This window comes from Puma concolor, chromosome C2 (assembly GCF_028749965.1).
Source record: "Puma concolor isolate L17-30 chromosome C2, mPumCon1.1.hap2, whole genome shotgun sequence".
Taxonomy (NCBI): domain Eukaryota; kingdom Metazoa; phylum Chordata; class Mammalia; order Carnivora; family Felidae; genus Puma; species Puma concolor.
This window is the reverse complement of record NC_141675.1, coordinates 156,085,978-156,102,545: the sequence shown is the minus strand read 5'-3', so window position 1 is coordinate 156,102,545 and position 16,568 is coordinate 156,085,978. Positions and strand designations below refer to the sequence as shown.

General features: G+C 56.5%; 1 protein-coding gene across 3 annotated transcripts in view; it reads left to right on the top strand.

Annotated features, from left to right (window-relative positions):
* The first annotated feature begins 957 nt into the window (after positions 1 to 957).
* TMPRSS2 (transmembrane serine protease 2) overlaps positions 958 to 16,568 on the top strand; it is a 35,813-nt gene continuing 20,202 nt past the window's right edge. The window contains exons 1-3 of one of the 3 annotated variants that reach the window (XM_086676010.1): positions 958 to 1,115; positions 9,810 to 9,880; positions 12,072 to 12,294. In XM_086676010.1, coding sequence (XP_086532136.1) covers positions 9,866 to 9,880; positions 12,072 to 12,294 — 238 coding nt within the window. In that variant the 5' untranslated portion in view covers positions 958 to 1,115; positions 9,810 to 9,865. Of the gene's footprint in view, positions 1,116 to 1,140; positions 1,283 to 2,110; positions 2,596 to 9,809; positions 9,881 to 12,071; positions 12,295 to 16,568 lie in introns of those variants that run through there. The other 2 variants (XM_086676012.1, XM_086676011.1) reach the window with 2 other exon arrangements.

Below are 16,568 nucleotides of genomic sequence, written 5' to 3'. Positions count from 1 at the left end.
TGTGCCACCTGGTGTGAAGGTGGACTTGGGGGTTTGGTGGAACACGGGCTCATTTCTGGACAGCCCCGAACACGCCATTCAAAACCGAGATAAGTGAGTGGCCGGGAGGAGACCATCGACCGACCTATCTGTCATTCACAACCCTGCCTGGGCAATGTCCTCTACTGGGGACAACCGAGACACCTGTAAAGTATGAGAGATGGGTGGGTGCTGGAGAATATTCGGGATGGTCCCCTCGGCGGCTGTGAGGGTGGGAGACAAAGGAAAGGTCGGGAAGGGAAGAACTCACCAGGGAAGCCCAGCTCCCCGCCAAAGAGTCATGTGAGTTGGCAGGAGGTAGGTTTTCTTCCGCTCCCACTTTATCAGAAAGCAGCCCATGTTTTGTGTATTGCAAACTTGGAAAGAGTTCCTAAGGACAGGGAAGAGCCTGCCTTCTGGAGGAAGGTTTATCTCCCCCGCTTCCCCCCCACCCCCTTGTGCGTGATGGTGGGTAGCCCTTCAACCACTGCTGGGGACAAGGGGAAGGTGGGGGTGACTTGGGATCCGAAGGCAAAAAAAGGTTGGGCACAGGAGGGCTGGAGAGGGTCCTCGGCGGTCCTTGCGTGGGGACAGAGGCCACACGCTCTGTCCAGGAGCTCCGGGGGGGGGGGGGGGGGAGCTCCGGCAGGGACTCAATCACTGCCCCCCCAGAAGTTCCCTCCTTAACCCAAACTCGAGACCTCGGGGCCCCAAAGCGCTCGCAACGGGGGCGCTCCAGGGGACGAGGGGAGGGAGGCGCGCCCCTCAGAGCCCTACGCCGCCCTCGGCCCTCCGGGGACCTAGCCGGAGCTCCAAGGGGTCCACCCCGCGGGCGGGGACCAGGAGAGCGCCCCGGGCTTTCCCGGGAAGAAACTCCTCCTCCCGCCGCCCCGCCCCGTCCCCTCCCGGTGTCCGAGGTGCCCCGGGACCGCGTTTAGGGGTGTCGCCCTGGGCGCTCCGACACCGCCTCCCGGGATTAAAGCGGGGACGCCGGGCAGAGGAAGACGCGAGTTCCGCAGGAGGCCGAGGAGGCGGAGGAAGAAGAGGAAGGGGAGGACGAGCCAGGGGCGGAGAGCGCCGGGCGGGGAGCCCCGCAGGTGAGCGGCGCGCCGGCCGGGTCTCCCGGCGGAGTCTGGGGCGCGGGTCCCAGGCGCGAAAAGAAGGATCTGGGCGCCAGGGGACAACCCAAGCGCCCCCCTCCCCCCCCGCGCTGGGTGGCGGCGTCTGGAGGTGAGGCCAGGTGTGAGCAGCGCGAGCGCGGCAGGTGCGTCCTCCCGCCGGCAGGACGCCCCGGGCAGGGCCGGGCAGCGCGCCCTCGGTGGGGGCCGGAGGGGGCCGGCTTCGCGCGGCCGGGAACGTCGCTCCGCGTCCCTGGCTCATTGGTCGGAGCAGAGAGTGCCTCGGGGTCCCTCGGGGTGGGTCCCCTCGGCCAGAGCCGGCTCCAGGACCCCCCACCTTCTGTGGCCCCGGAGCTGGGGGACGGGGGTGCGCCTTTTCCTTTGGGGGGATGAGGAGGAGGACAGAGCGTTGCCTATCCGTTTCTTTGTTTCGGGAAAATCTCTGCAGCCCCGGAGTGTTACCTGAACTCCTACTTCTTGGTTCCCTCCCGAGGTGGGGGGAAACTGGAAACTCGCTGTAGATTCCGGGAGCGATACGGCCGGTGCGGCGGGGACGGCGGGGACAGGGCCCGGAGGGCCCCCGGGCGAGGCGCGAACGGCTCGGCCGTTCCGGGGAGGGACTGGCCCACAGCCCGGATCAGAGCCGGGCCGCCCGGGCACCGGGATCCGCAGGAAGCCGCCCGGGAGGAGCGCTCCTGGCCCCGGCCGCGCGCTCCCTGCCGGGGACAAGGACGGGGCCGCCCCGGCGCTCCGGTCCACCGCACGCCGTCAGGCCCCGACCTGGACGGTGGCTGCGGGGCTCAGCGCACCGGCCTGGCTGTGGACAGGTGTCCTGCCCGTGGCCCCACGTGCTCTGCGGAAGAATTGCCTTATGGCCCCAAAGTTCGTGCGTCCACACCCCAGAGGGCATTTGCCAGCCCAGAGCCCTGAGCCGGTGCTGAAGCGGTCGCCCCCATCCGAGGGCACAGCCAGGTGGCCTGGAATCCTAAAGCCCGAATCCCTTTCCAACGCGCAGGGGAGGCGGGAAGCCGTCAAGAGGAACCCTAGTGGCTCATTTGGGAGGGAAATGATAGCTGGGGGGCCGAGGCCCACGTGGTGGGCAGGCGTCACCAGGGGCTCGGCCCTGACACCGCGGACCCCTAGATTCCAACTGACGCAGCAGTTCCCGGGCTAAGATGGGCACAACCAGCGGGACGCTGGCCTTTGTGCTCCTGGCCTAGCAGCTACAGGGCCTCACCCGGGTCATGGAAACTTACAAAGGCCGCCCGGAGGGAGTTTTAAGGTGTTCAGGAACCCTGAAGTGAGGGTTGTTGACTTAGCCTGGGAGGTGGGGGGAGGTTCTCCCGGAAGTGAGGCCGGTGCCAGCCTCCCCTGAAGGCCGGTAGGGGCTGGGAACGGGGGCAAAGATTACCCAGGCCCAGGAACCTGGGGACGCAGGCTCTCAGGCTGCCGCTGCTGGGTGAGGCAAGGGGACCTGGTGGGCCAGGTCGGGTGGGGGGGAGCCCCCAGGAAGTCGCTGGCTTCCTTTCCTCAGCGTTTCCAGAGGTGAGGCCTGGCTGCCTCCCTCCACCACGGCAGGCCTTACTGGGGGTTGGGGTTACCAGGAAAGGGCACGGCCAAGCAAGCAAACGCTCAGCCCAAGAGTTGGGGGGTGGGGGGCGTTCCCACAGTGGAGACCCTCTGCCTGGAGATCGGTCACTCAACTCCTTCCTCTGTTTTAGTTTTTTGTTTTTAAATATCAACCCAGGAGCAGCGTGGCCTTTGTTCTTGGCTTGGATGAGTCAGGCCAAGCTACTTTTCCCTTCAACATTCACAAGGTCAGGCTTCCCCTAACAAGGCTGTGTTGTTGCCAGAGCCCCGGACACCGCTTGGAGCTCGGGCCTCGCACCCGTGGCTGGCTCTGCCTTGGGCTCAGTCCCCGGAATTGCAGGAGGAAACGGGGCCGCACTGGTGTTATAATAATAATGGCAAACCTGGACGAGGCACTCTCTTCCAGCCAGGTGTCATTCCAAACTCTTTGTAGCGTACTTAATTATGGGGAAACTGAGGCAGAGAGGTGAGATACTTGCTCCGGCTCCCGTAACCCCTGGGAAGACCTGGGGAAGAAGCCAGGCTGTCTGGCTCCTTAGGGCTCTGACAGGTAGTGCGACTGCCTTTCCTTCCTCCAGAAGATGGGAGTGCCATAGAAACCGTGGGGACAAGGGCTCAGGGAGCTGAGAGCGGGGCCCAAGGAAACCTCACGCGGAAGGGACTTGCTTGGGGGCCAGGCTCGTTCCCCCTATCCTAATATTGGAGCACCTGCCCACAGCCCCACCTGGACTCGGTGCTGAATCTTCCAGAATAATCCAGGCAGACGTGTGCAGGACTCCTCCGCGGGGAGAGCTGAACTCCCTGGCTATTGGGACATTGAGGGACAAGACTCAGGCGAACATGTGCAGTAGACAAGGAAGCCCAGATACGTGGGGGCCTACCCGGAATTGCACAGCAGGAGCCCAGGCCAGTGGCTCACTCTTTTCCACCCAAACCTGTGGCAGGGGTCCTGGGAGAGCTTCCTAATGAGATCCAGGTAATTGTCCTGGTTCCAGTCGCTGTATCAGACTGACAGCGGGGCGGAGCTTGGGAATATACTTTCCTAAGCTCTCCAGAAAATCCCAGGCTTGGGGGCCAGGGGCAGGTCGAAGCCTTGATAATAGGAAAATTAGCAGGGTCGAGTTAGTGGTGACCAGTTTCGGTTACGTACAGGCTGGAAGCCGGCCTCTGATGAGGGCGGTGAAGGGCGTCTGGAGAGGCTCTCGGGGTCTGAGTGCTTTTCCATGTTGGTTTCCTCCGCTGCTCTGGATCTCCCGGGGTCATCCTGCTTCTCACAGCTGCTCGGCCTTTGCTCGCCCTCCCCGCCCCACCTTTCCAGGGCACCTGCAGGGACCTGCTGACATTGGGTCCTCCCAGGATGAGTTGGTGGCCTCTGCGGATGGGGTGTGAGGGCGTCACATACCTGAGCGCTGAGACCTGAGTTGGGAAAGCACCGTGAGTCCCATCCTGGTTTGGTGCTGGGGACCCGAAAGGCCATCTCGGGGAGCCCCGGCTTGTACGCCTCCAGGGGTAGTGGGCCAGGGGTAGAGGGCTTGGGTAGGGCCCTCTGTGCTCTGGGCCACCCTGGCCTCAAGTACATGAGAAATCCTGGGGAGTAACAAAGGGCTTGTTTGGTCATATAGGCAGTTTGAGGGGGACGCCGTAGGGGCAAAGCTGGCCGTCAGGAAGAAGAGCCGGCCAGGGACTCGGTCTGTCCCGGCCACTGCACAGTGGTTGGGAGCAGAGGCACCAGCACGTATGGAAATGTCACGGTCACGGGCAGCCTTAGAGGCATCGGGGGAGAAAGGCAGACACCGATTTTCTGGTGGGAGTGCGGGCAGTCGTGTGGACTGTGAACGGTGTGAACTTTGAAGAGGGAAGGTGGCCCAAAGACATGCTCGTAGAGGCGAGTCCAGGAGGAGGAGGACAGGGCTTGCTGGGTAGAAACTCAGGGCATTTTGTTGGTGTGGACGGAGCTCAGCCGTGGGTGTCCCCGCTGTATGAGGGTGCAGGGGTGTGGTAAGGGAGCACAGGACGTTTCAAGGGCACCACGTGCAGTGGCGGCATTCTGGAGGCTCGTGCGATGGCAGGAGAGGTTGGGGGCTCAGGGGAAACCAGCAGGAGGCCGCGGCGTCCAGCGGACATTCGACAGAGAAATATCGTCAAGCGAGAGCTGAGCTGGAAGGAGACGTGGCCTGGGCCTCATGACCACTTATTGGTGTACGAGGCAGGAGACCCGGCATCGGAGTCCCTCAAGGTCACTGCTCTGCAAGGGACCGTCCTGGCAGGACCCCACGCCTGAGCTCATTTCACCCCTTGATCTGAACTCCAGGGACGTGGGGCCTGTTTTCCAGGGGTGCTGGGTCATTCTTCGGGTGTCTGACCTCAGGCAATAAGAGTTCATCGTCCCTGGCCCCCCCCCCCCAGTCAAAGCTCAGCACCGTTCTAGAATACGCTTGGACCAATACGCGTGGAGAGCCCACCTGCCAGTCTCAGATCAAACATGCTTCCGTTTGAGGAACTCTGTTCTCTCCAAGGCAACTAGTTGACTATTTAAACTTCCTCACTGTTGGAAATTTGGTTTCCCGGGATCGGGTTACACCTGCCTTTCTGATACCGCTGACCGCTTTGATCCTGGCTGCGTCCTTTGGATTTACACAGACTAAACTGAATGTCTCTCGCACATGACAGTCCCTTTGCTATAGGCAAGCAGATCTTAGCTGCTGTCACGATGTGTTTGTTCAATGCCTAGCGTGTGTTGGCCACGGTGTTGGAAACGGACACACTTGGTCCTCGAAACAACCCTATTACCTTATTATCCCATTCCACAGATAGACTTGGGCAAGGTCTTCAACCCTAGCCGGGGCCTTTGCACGTCTCGGGACTCCTCTCCCCTGCAGGGACCCGGACGCCTCCCCAGCCGGCCTGTCACATTAGGTGTGCACTCAGTCTTGTGCACCTGGGCCCGTGAGGTCACCCACGTCCTCACCTTGGAGGCTGGTTTTGTCTTGTCCAGGTGCAGGCTTTCCGGCTTGCTCTGTCCCTCAGATTCCGTCTTACTCCTTTGGCCTCTGGAACTCAAGAAATATTGGAACGCTTTCTTGTATGCTAGTAAGCGAACAAAGCTTAGCTGTAAGAAAAAAGACAGAAAGAAAAAAAGGGACCCGACCCAATTCCTGCCCTAAAAAGTTTGTAATCTCAACCGGGACAATGAGGCATTCATAGAAAAAGAAACTTGGAGGATGCGGGCAGAACCTCTCCTGAGGTGATGACTCTGCCTCTGTGTGCCTGCACTGTTCCTGTGTGAATCACCGCGTAGGCCTTTTGTCCGATTGTCTTATACTTGTTCATGTTGACTTGCTACTTAAACCCACCACTGTCCGATAATTTGCATCTAACAGCGCTTTGGATTTGGGGGGTGGTTAAACATTTTTTTAAGTTTATTTATTTTGAGAGAGAGAGAGCATGAGCAGGGGAGAGGCAGAGAGAGAGAAAGAGAGAGAGAGAATCCCAAATAGGTTCTGCGCTGTCAGATGCGGGGCTCGAACTCACGAACCGCGAGATCAGGACCTGAGCCAAAACCAAGAGTCGGACCCTTAACCGACTGAGCCACCCAGGCGCCCTATAACGACACTTGTGATTTGACGCAGTGGTTGAGGCATAAAGGGGCTGTCCTTGATCATTTGTTCATTGGATAAGGAGTGTCTGTTGGTGTTGCTCGCTTCGAAGTTTGAAGAAAGGGGTACAGGGGTCAAGGAAGGGGGGCCTCAGAAAGCAAATGCTTTCTGAGATTTCCAGAGAAGAAATTTATCGCTTGGAAACAGCTTCGTCATGTCACGGGGTGCAGGCAGGACTCCACGGCACGGTCCTGCCGAGCAGTGGCCGGGCAGGTGCTCGGGGTGACCCAGCTCTCTGCAAAGAGAGCCCCGAGTGACCGAAACCACCGTGTCGTGTTGTGTGACTCAAGTGGACCTTTCGGTGCCGGCATGGGGAGCTGGCCGGGGACAAGGAGGGGCTAGGAGCTTGGTCACACATCTGCTCTTTTGTCACTTAAAGAGAAAAGTGCTTTCGAGGACAAGCATCTGTGTCCTTTAAATGATAGGAAAGGATGTTTGAGAAACCACGTCTCCCCCCATCTAGGCTGTCTTGCTCGGCTCAAAAACCAGTTGAAGAGATTTGCTTTGCTGTGGAAATGCGTAGGCGTTTGTGTTTGTTTTGTTTGTTGTGTGTTTTTGTGACACGTAACCTTTTTTTCTACACGTGCCGGTTTTGAAGATGAACCCGCCCCCGTGTGGCCTCCCGGGCGGGGCTTCTTAGAGATCCAGTTCCAGAGTGAGACCCTGCCCCTTCCCTTCTTTTCAGCCAGAGAAAATTACAGGCAGTGTGACTCCTGTCTTCTGTTCCAAAGTCCGAGGAGGCTGATCTGGGCGCACCGGGTGTTTCTGGTTCTAAGGTTGTGTGGCTCGTGGGATCTCTGGATGAGATAGGATTATCCTGTCGTGACTTCTGGGTCCTGTGGCTTTTCCTGGATCATTCATGGCTGCGGCCGCCTGGGCTTCTTCCTTCCCTGGCTTCCTCGTCTCTCTCTGTTAGGGATCTCGAATGAACAAGGAGCATGGATTTCGAGCGTTGAGTGATCATTCTTTTCAGAGGGCTCTCAAACTGGGAAAGACGCCAGAGGGATCAGATTTTCATTTCCTGAAACTTCACCCAAACCTATAACTGGTGAGACAGCTCAGAGGCGCGGGGAGCCGGAAACCAGAGGGCTGAGAATGTTTGCCTAGGCAGAATGCTTTGCAAAGTAACCTTGGGGATTTTTTTCCCCCAACTTGGACCAGAGGGGAGCGGGAGACACTGTATGTGTTGGGTCTTAGAGCCCTTGTTCTTCAAGGGGCACACGTAGGACAGGTGGATTTTTTTTTTTAAGTTTACTTATTTTGAGAAAGAGCCAGAGAGAGAGAGAGAGTCCGAGAGAGAGGGAGAGAGAGAATCCCAAGCAGGCTCTGAGCTGACAATACAGAGCCCAACTCGGGGCTCTGACTCACGAGCTGTGAGATCATGACCTGAGCCGAAATCGAAAGTCGGACACTTAACCAACTGAGCCACCCAGGCGCCCTGGACAGGTGTTTTAATATGTGATAATCACACCATGTAGAGGCTTCCATGGGGACCCTCCCAAGTGCATACTGCTCAGGTTTCTTTCCTCGTATCTAGAACAGCGTTGCCCCTTTTTGATTTTTTAAAGTGAAAAAATCCCACAGCTATCCCTATGGACTCACGCGTGTATTTTCGCTCTATGTGAACAGTAAAGAAATGACATGGTGCCTGTTTATCGTGACCTGCTCAGGGAGGTTTCCCAAGATTACAAAGCCATCCTCACATTTTCATTTACAGCAAGTTAACGTGCGTTTTGAGTTTGACGAGTCCAGTGATGATCGGGGGCTGGAGTGTCGCATTTCGCTCCCCTGGGGTTTCCGGGCGGGTGGACTTGGCCGTTGGGGAGAAGTACCCAAGGCAAGTCTGCAAATGCCTCCTCTCAGTCCCCAGCCCCCCAGCCCCCCAGCGGCAACATCTGTCAGCTTTATAATCACTTTTATTTAACAGAAATGGCTGCATCTCTGACCTTGCTGCAGACACCGAGGGCTACATCGGTATCCACTCATTTCACAGCTCATCAACCCGGTAGTGGGGGCTGCTCTGATCTCCTTTTGTAGATGAGGACGCTGGGGCATGGGAACGTTAGCTGACCTGCCCCAGGTCCCAGGTCCCGGAGGGGACGGGCTCACCCACTGCACTGTGCTGCCGGCCGCCGTTTGAGCACCTGCTGTGTGCCAGGCACTTTACGGGCCGTGTGAAGGCCAGAACTTTCTCACTGGGAGCACGGTCCCGTGGGTGGAGGGCTGGGAGGGCCATTTCTTGCAGTGTTCTTTGGCCATTCCGAGACAGCAGGGAGGGGCCCAGGGCAGCCCTTCCTGTGCCCACAAGAGGGAGGGAGTGATGGCCGAATGGGGGCTTTACTATAACGCATCCCGTGTGGATGGTGTTTCTAGAAATTGCTGTCACAACTGTTCACAAACCTCTGCAAACAAAAGCGCCTTCTTTTCATTACCGCCAACCTCAGAAATGATCAAAATGGTCAGTTCTGAAGTGGCTTTTTTTTGGATTTGGGGTGGTAGGTGGTGTAATGGGCACGTGTGGACGTGTTTTACGGAGGGTTTTTTACATGTGTTTATTAAGAAGTAGGAGATTCCACATGGCTTATTTGGAAAGTCCGGTGTGACCTCCCTCGGGTACTAAGTTCTGGACCACGTGCTCTCCAGGGGACACCTACCCCCCCAACCCCCATCCCGTCCCCGTGGGCGCTCAGCAGGAGTGAGGGAGGGAGCCTCTCCTGGCCAGCTGTTGCTTGCTTGGGCCCCCTCATGAAATCCTCACCGGGGAGGGGGGGGGGTGCGCCTGGGTGGCTCAGTCCGACTTCTGCTCAGGTCACGATCTCGCGGTTTGTGAGTTCGAGCCCCACGTCGGGCTCTGTGCTGACCGCTGTCCCGGATTCTGTCTCCCTTTCTCTCTGCCCCTCCCCCGCTCACACTCTGCCTCTGTCTCTCTCTCTCAAAAATAAGTAAACGTTAAAAAAAAAAAAAATCCTCACCGGAACGGGACCGTGCCCGACTCCGTATCCATTTCTGTGCCAGATTCAGAGAGGTTCAGGCGCTGATGCAGTGATACCTCCAGGAAGGGGTATTGCCACGAGCTGACCCCAGGTCTCTGCCCCCCGTTAACCTCGCCTGAACTTGAGGGTCTCAGAGGCACCTCGTGCCTGCTTCTGTTGCCAGGATCCTCTGTTGCAAGAGGCAGCCTGGGGATGTCTGGCCAGAGCCGTGTTAAGCGTCGCTGGCCTTGGACCCTAATGCAGGCAAGCACCAGGCTCCTTCCGTCCGTGCGTGGGGAAGAGGCGGGCGAAGGTGAGGGCCAAGGTGAACGGGTAGAACTGCCGTTTCTTCCGGAGCTAACTCTCACCTAGAAAGCCTTCTGGTTCTTTCCCCACGGGTCTCCTAAAAAGTCACCGGTATGGAAGTACCACAGTCTTATCATTCTGTCTTCTAGGTCGTCTTGAACGTTCCGGATCTCTACCATTACCTGATGCTGCTGATAAACTCAGGATGGCTTTAAACTCAGTAAGTGGTTAATAATTACCTCCCCAGCCTTTTCTTCGTGCCCTTAATTCCTGCTGTTGTTTTCTGAGGTGTGTGCTGGGCAGCATTTTAAGAGCTGGCCGCAGGGAATGCGTGTGCTCCACGGATGCTGGTCGGGGCCCTCTCTCGGTGAGGCTGGGCGGGAGTGCGGACACAGCAGCTGCACCCCTTGAGAGCGCCCCAGAGCTGTGGGGCGGTTGTGGGGTATGTGCACTGCTCACTGGGGCCTCTTCTCTTCCTGCCCTGCAGGTGGGTTTCAGGATAGGATGTGTGGAAGGAAAAGGGCAGGAGGGTGCCCGGAGGGAGGCAGTCCCAGGGAAGGACAGCAGACCCCTGTGCAGCCGCGTGTCCTGATGAACCGGGGGAGGCTGCGACCGAATGGAGCACTGGGCTGACCATCCCTCTCTCTGGACGCCCCCACCGCCAGCAACTCTGGAGACTAATGCAGTGTCCTTATCCTTGGTCCCCATTATCTCTCACTGATTTATCTTTTTTTTTTCAATATAAGAACTTTATTGTCAAAAAGGTTTCCATACAACACCCAGGTGCCCTCCTCAATACCCATCACCCAGCCTCCCCTCCCTCCCGCCCCCCATCAACCCTCAGTTTGTTCTCAGTTTTTAAGAGTCTCTTATGCTTTGGCTGTCTCCCACTCTAAGCTCCTTTTTTTTTATTTTCCTTCCCCTCCCCCATGGGTTTCTGTTAAGTTTCTCAGGATCCACCCAAGTTTCACTGATTTATCTTATACCTGGGAATGCATGCGTTCAGGGCAGCTTTGTGTCATAACAGACATTTTCCGTATCTTCTATCTGGAGAATAGATCTTTACGCTTTTTCCCCTTTAGCCATTGCCGGTAGCTAGTCACTGGATCCATTTAAAACTTCTTATCCGCTGCACAAGACTCTGCGGGGACAGGCCACTGTGCCTGCTGCAACCTTCCCTGGGTGGGACAGCATGTTCTTAGATGCTTCCGATAGAGACCAAACACGTGTGCTTTTTTTTTTTTTTTGCCTCTGGTGCCCCATTTAGATTAGAGATTACACTGTTTCCCCTTCTGTGCACTGCTCTGGTTCAGAGTTACAGTCTTTGAACTTCTGAAGGAGAGCATCAGTGAGTTATTAAGCAGAGGTGAACCCTGAGAGCCCGCCTTTGGTGCATTGCTGTATAATCTCGCTTCCCTGGAGGCCCCGCTTAAAATGCTAAGTGTGGTGCCTCCTCTGCTCGGAATACCAGTCCTGTCGGAGACCATGGTCCGCAAGAAACGGAAGAAATGAATCAGTGGGAAGAAGGCTAGGGGGGCACACGTGGCCTCCCAGCGTGGCCCGGCCAGTGGGCGATTAAGGAGGATGGAAACAGAGGACACGGTGGGGGTCCAGGCGGGGTCTTGAGGGGGCAGCCGGGAGAAGGCGGCGTTTAGGCAGAGGGAGAAGAGAAGGGCATTCGGAGAAGATGGAAGGAGCCGGAAAAAAAAAGCTCGGCCTGGGGCAGCCCCTTGCACACCCTGTGCGCTGAGACCCAGCGGTTGCCCTCAGGGCGACAGAACCCCTCAGGCTCCCTGCGGACGTGCGTGCCCACAGCCCCCATCCACAAGCTATTTAAATGTCCGTTAGTAAACGGTGACACGTCTCTGTAAGAGAAGAGGGGATAGAAAAAGAACCTCTAGAATAGCATGTATAATGTGGACCCTTAGGTAAATTTCTCAGCCTCCATCATTCACGTTCGTCTCTGCAAAATGGGCGCGTCCGTCAGTCATCCCTGCACCATCCTCGGGGGGTCTGGTCAGGCTTCCAGGGGGTCATGCATGCAGGGGCCTGGCTGCCGCTCAGATACAGCCGGTACTGTTCCCCTGAGAATCTCCGTCCCTGGGGTTGGGTATTGACCCATTCCCAGACTCCTGCACGTTTTTTCTTTAATTCATATTTTCTTCTTCACTAAATTGCGGTGTTGACCGTTACTCGCTCTTTACTTCAAAAAATGACTAGTGAGCAAATACAAAAACCGTTGACAACCAGCTGGAAGTTCTGGCTAGCCCTTACTGCAGGTGAGTTCCGTGTTTGGCCCGACAGGAGTCTGCAGCAGCCTTATCAGCACCTTGTCTGAGGACCGCGGGTGGGCGTGTAACCTTTAGGGCAATTGGGGTTTTATGTGATTCATCTTCTTCTTCATTGTTCAGGGGCCCCCGCCAGGTGTCGGACCTTTCTACGAAAACCATGGATACCAGCCTGAAGGCCTGTACCCCCCGCGGCCCGCCGTGGCCCCCGGCGCCTACTCGGTGTATCCGGCTCCCTACTACCCGCCCGCGGTGCCCCAGTACGCGCCGAGGGTGCTGACGCACGCTTCCACGCCCAGCAGCCACACGCAGCCCAAGTCCCCGTCGGGGACAGTGTGCACCTCAAGTAGGACCCCTTTGCATTTACTTCCTACAACAGTCCAGGCGCTGGGGCCTGTCTTCTCCAGTGGCTCTGTCGCTAACCGTCCTCCGTCTGCCGGGGCTCCCCTCTCCCTCGCTGTCACTGCCCTTCTGGCCTCCGGCCCCGCTGCAAAGCCCTCTCTTCACTTTCCTTAACCCTCCTGTCGCAGCCTTGTCTGCACGCAGGGCCTCCCTGTCCTGCTCTTGCCTGCGGGGCCTGTCGCTGGGTCCGTGTGGAATGAATGGTGAGCTAGGCCACGGGAGTCACCACCTACCCTGTCTTTGTGGTGCGGTTCCCTGGAACGGCGAGTCGTGTTTGAGACACGGGACAAGGCCTTTGTGCTCAGCGAATGAGGCGGCTGGTGTGGTTGTCACACGGACGTATCTCGTGGCTTTAACGATCTCGTGGACGGAGCGCGGGGGGTGGGGGCGGGGTGCTGGGTGGCTCAGTCTGTTAACCGGCCGACTCTGATTTGGGCTCTGGTCCTGATCTCACAGTTTATGGGATCGAACGCGGAGCCTGCTTGGGATTCCCTCTCTCTCTCTCTCTCTCTCCCTCTTTCTCTGCGCCTCCCCTGCTCACACACACTCTCTGTCTCCAAATAAATAAACACAGGGGCGCCTGGGTGGCTCCGTCGGTTAAGCGTCCGACTTCGACTCAGGTCACGATCTCACGGCTCGTGGGTTCGAGCCCCGCGTCGGGCTCCGTGCTGACAGCTTGGAGCCTGGAGCCTGCTTCGGATTCTGTGCCTCCCTCTCTCTCTGCCCCTCCCCTGCTCACATTCTGTCTCTTTCTATACACGTATATATAAATCTCAAAAATAAACTAAACCTTAAAATTTTTTTTTTAAAGTACACATTTAAAAAAAAATAAAGTAAAATAAAACAGGATCCTGTGGACAGAGCAGAGCAGGTGTAGAGCACGTAAACAAGTACTGGTATTAGTGAGTCAACAATTCGCATTTTTGTCGACGGGGTTGTTATTTTGCAAGCACGCATGTACACACAGCCTGTACGGTCAAAGATTAACAATAAAGTGAATTTCCACCTGCCCCCGCAGCGCATCACAAAGCACAGACGTGAGTCCTCATGGCCTGTGCTGCTCGAGGCTCCGTGTGCACGTCTCTGGACCCCTGTAGCCCTCAACCAGTGCCGTCACCCTTAATTCCGCCCCGACACTTCCGTCTGCTTCCCCCACCCTTCGCAAAGGGTTCTTGTTCTTTCCTCCTCTCGTCAACCTCTACTTTTTTTTTTTTAATGCCAATTGTTGAGAGACAGAGACAGAGTGCGAGCGGGGGAGGGGCAGAGAGAGAGGGAGACACAGAATCGGAAGCTGTCGGCACAGAGCCCGACGCGGGGCTCGAACTCAAGCCATGAGATCGTGACCTGGGCCAAAGTCACACGCTTCACCGACTGGGCCCCCCGGGCGCCCCAACCTCTGCTCCTTTTTATTCCCACATCTCCTACCCTTCCGTCCTCCTCCTCCTCAGTTACCCCTTCTCCTTTCCTATACGGTTCCCTCTTTCCCTCCCCTGGTTCCTCTCGGATCAAGGAAATGCCCGCCTCTGCACTGATGTCTTTCTGGTGGTAGTTGGGGAGGTTGAGACCCGTGGTTCTTAATCGGGGCTGATTTTGACCCCCAGGGACACTGGGCAGGGCCTGGTCGTTATAACTGGGGAGAGGCTGTGACTGGCAGGTGCCAGGGATGCTGCTGAACACCTGTGGTGCACATGACAGCCCCCCGCCACGGAAGACCCGGCCAAGATGTCAGTAGAGCCGCGCCCAGAAGCCCCGGTCTTAGTTCATCATGGTGGTTGGAAGGAAGCCAGGGTGTAGACGGCTAGGGAACTCCTGACAGTGGTAACTGCCTCCCAGAAAAAAGGGGGTGGTGATCAGAAACCAAGGGTCCCCTCTTGAGGTCAGCACCTTGAAAGGGCAGGCAGACCAGGGGAGCCCACTCACCTGACACCCACATTTCCACTGTTCTGGGGGAAACCTGGTGATGACAGGCAATTGGACAGGAATCTGTACGGTCCTGATCAGTGACTTTATAAGGGAAGGACATGAGCCTACATGTGTGACTTTGCATTACAAAACTGCCCTTTAAACTCAAAACGAGCTGAGTGAACCTATTTTTAAGACCTTTTTAATTGACTTCTACAGACGCAACGGACATTTGATAAGTCTAATGTTTGGCCTTGGAAATGTTTTTTTAATTAGCAGACAGTTTTTTAGAGTAGTTTTTAGGCTTACCCAACAGCGGGGCGCAGTCCCTCTTACCCTTTTTACCCCCAAGTCTGCCCCCTCATCTTGCCGTAGCTAGCGGGCCCCGCTCGTTACAACCGATGAACCAATATGGATACATTGTCATTAAAGTCCATAGTTTTACATTAGGATCACAGTCTTTGTGCGTCCTGTGGGTTTTGACAAACGTACAGTGGCCTGGCCGTCATCACAGGAAAGAACGGAAGTTTCAGCGCCCTCAAATAGCACAGATTCGGGAGTGCGAGGGCTATTTGGGGACATAATGCACCTATTTGCCGTAGCAACGGTCCTAAATGTTTCACGCTGCGTCCCAGTGCGTGCACTGCTTAAAGGCTGGGTTTTGGAGGAATCGAGGCCAACAGTCAGTGATGCAGATGCTTGGTCCTGGGCTCGCTAGGGCCGAATCAATGGCAGACCGAATCGATAACGATGAAGGGGCATGGGCAGTGAGGTGTAATTAAACCTAATAGTAGCACGGTTGCAAACCAGCCCCGAGTCAGGTCTGGACCGACCAGACGCTGACTGCAGGATGCCTGTCCAGCGAAGGTGGGATCGGGGGTCCCGCTGCGCACTTGCTCCTAGTGAGAGGGGGGCAGGTTGCCCTCTGCCCCTTGAGAGGTTCAGAATACTTAATAGCTTCTAGCTCACCGGGCACATTATTTTATCCTAGATCAAACAGCATACAGGGAAGCTCCCTGAAGTGAGAAACTGTCCTTGGCTAACGGGTCAAACTGGCCATTTGGAATTTCCCCTGTGAGCGTCCCCTGCCTCTCCGCCCTGCCCAGTTCTGGTAACTTCAGGGCTCTCCTCAGACCAGTAGCCTTCGCCTCCCCTGTGAGCCTGTTAGAATTGCAAATTCATGCCTCCCCGCCCCCCAGTGGAATCCGAATTCCTAGTGATCGAGGCCAGGAACGCTGGTTAGCAGGCTCCCTGGTGATTCCTAAGAACTTGATAACAAGATGAGAGGAGTGGCTTTGAGCCCAAACAGATGGGTCCGCCCTAGTCCACCTGACTCCAGAAGCTGAACTCTAGCCCCGGGTGACTTCCAGAAGCACAGACGTGTACAGGTGGGGTTCCCCGGGCCTCCCCCACCCTCCGGGACACCCAGGTGTCCTATAAACAGAGGGGGTTGGAGGGTCTGTTGAATGCCCTCTCCGCCTCCCTGCCCTCAGCCTCTCTCTCTACCCTCTGCTCCCCACCCCCCACCCCGGAGCCACTAATTACTGGGTGTGCCCTGTCTGGCCCTGCCCTCTGAACCTTGGCTTACACTCTGACCAACAACGGGCCCCTCGTTTTGTTTTGACTAGAGAACGCTGATGACCCTCTGCAAATGACTTTATTCGTAGCTGAGATGTGAGCTCAGTGCTCCTCCTCCAACCAAAAGGCTGATGTCAGCACTGCCCGATGGAACGTTCCGCAGTGATGGGAATGTTCTACACCCGCCCTTTCCGTACAGCAGCCCCCGGCCTCATGTCTGTTGAGCATTTGAATTTACGGAACTGTTTAATACCCCTAATGATACGTAACTGAAGTGCAAACAGCCACGTGTGGCTGGTGGCTGTCGAACGGGACGCTGTGGGTCTGTGACATCCATTCGCTAACCTGCCTTGAGTAAGACAATTTATTCTACCTTGAACACCAGCGCCAGGGAGGTGATAGTTTGGGGACACTATTACTGCTATCTTACACTTGTATTTTTTTTTAATTTTTTTAAATATTTATTTTTTGAGAGAGAGAGAGAGAAAGAAAGTATGCAAGCAGGGGAGGGGCACAGAGAGAGAGAGACAGAGAATCCGAAGCAGACTTCAGGCTCTGAGCTGTCAGCATAGAGCCTGACGCGGGACTCGAACTCACAAACCGCGAGATCATGACCTGAGTCGAAGTTAGACGCTTAACCGACTCAGCCACCCAGGTGCGCCTATGCTTGGAATTACTAAAACAAGGCATTTTCCCTCTTTGGGGCAATTTTTTACATTAATCACTTATTGGACCATT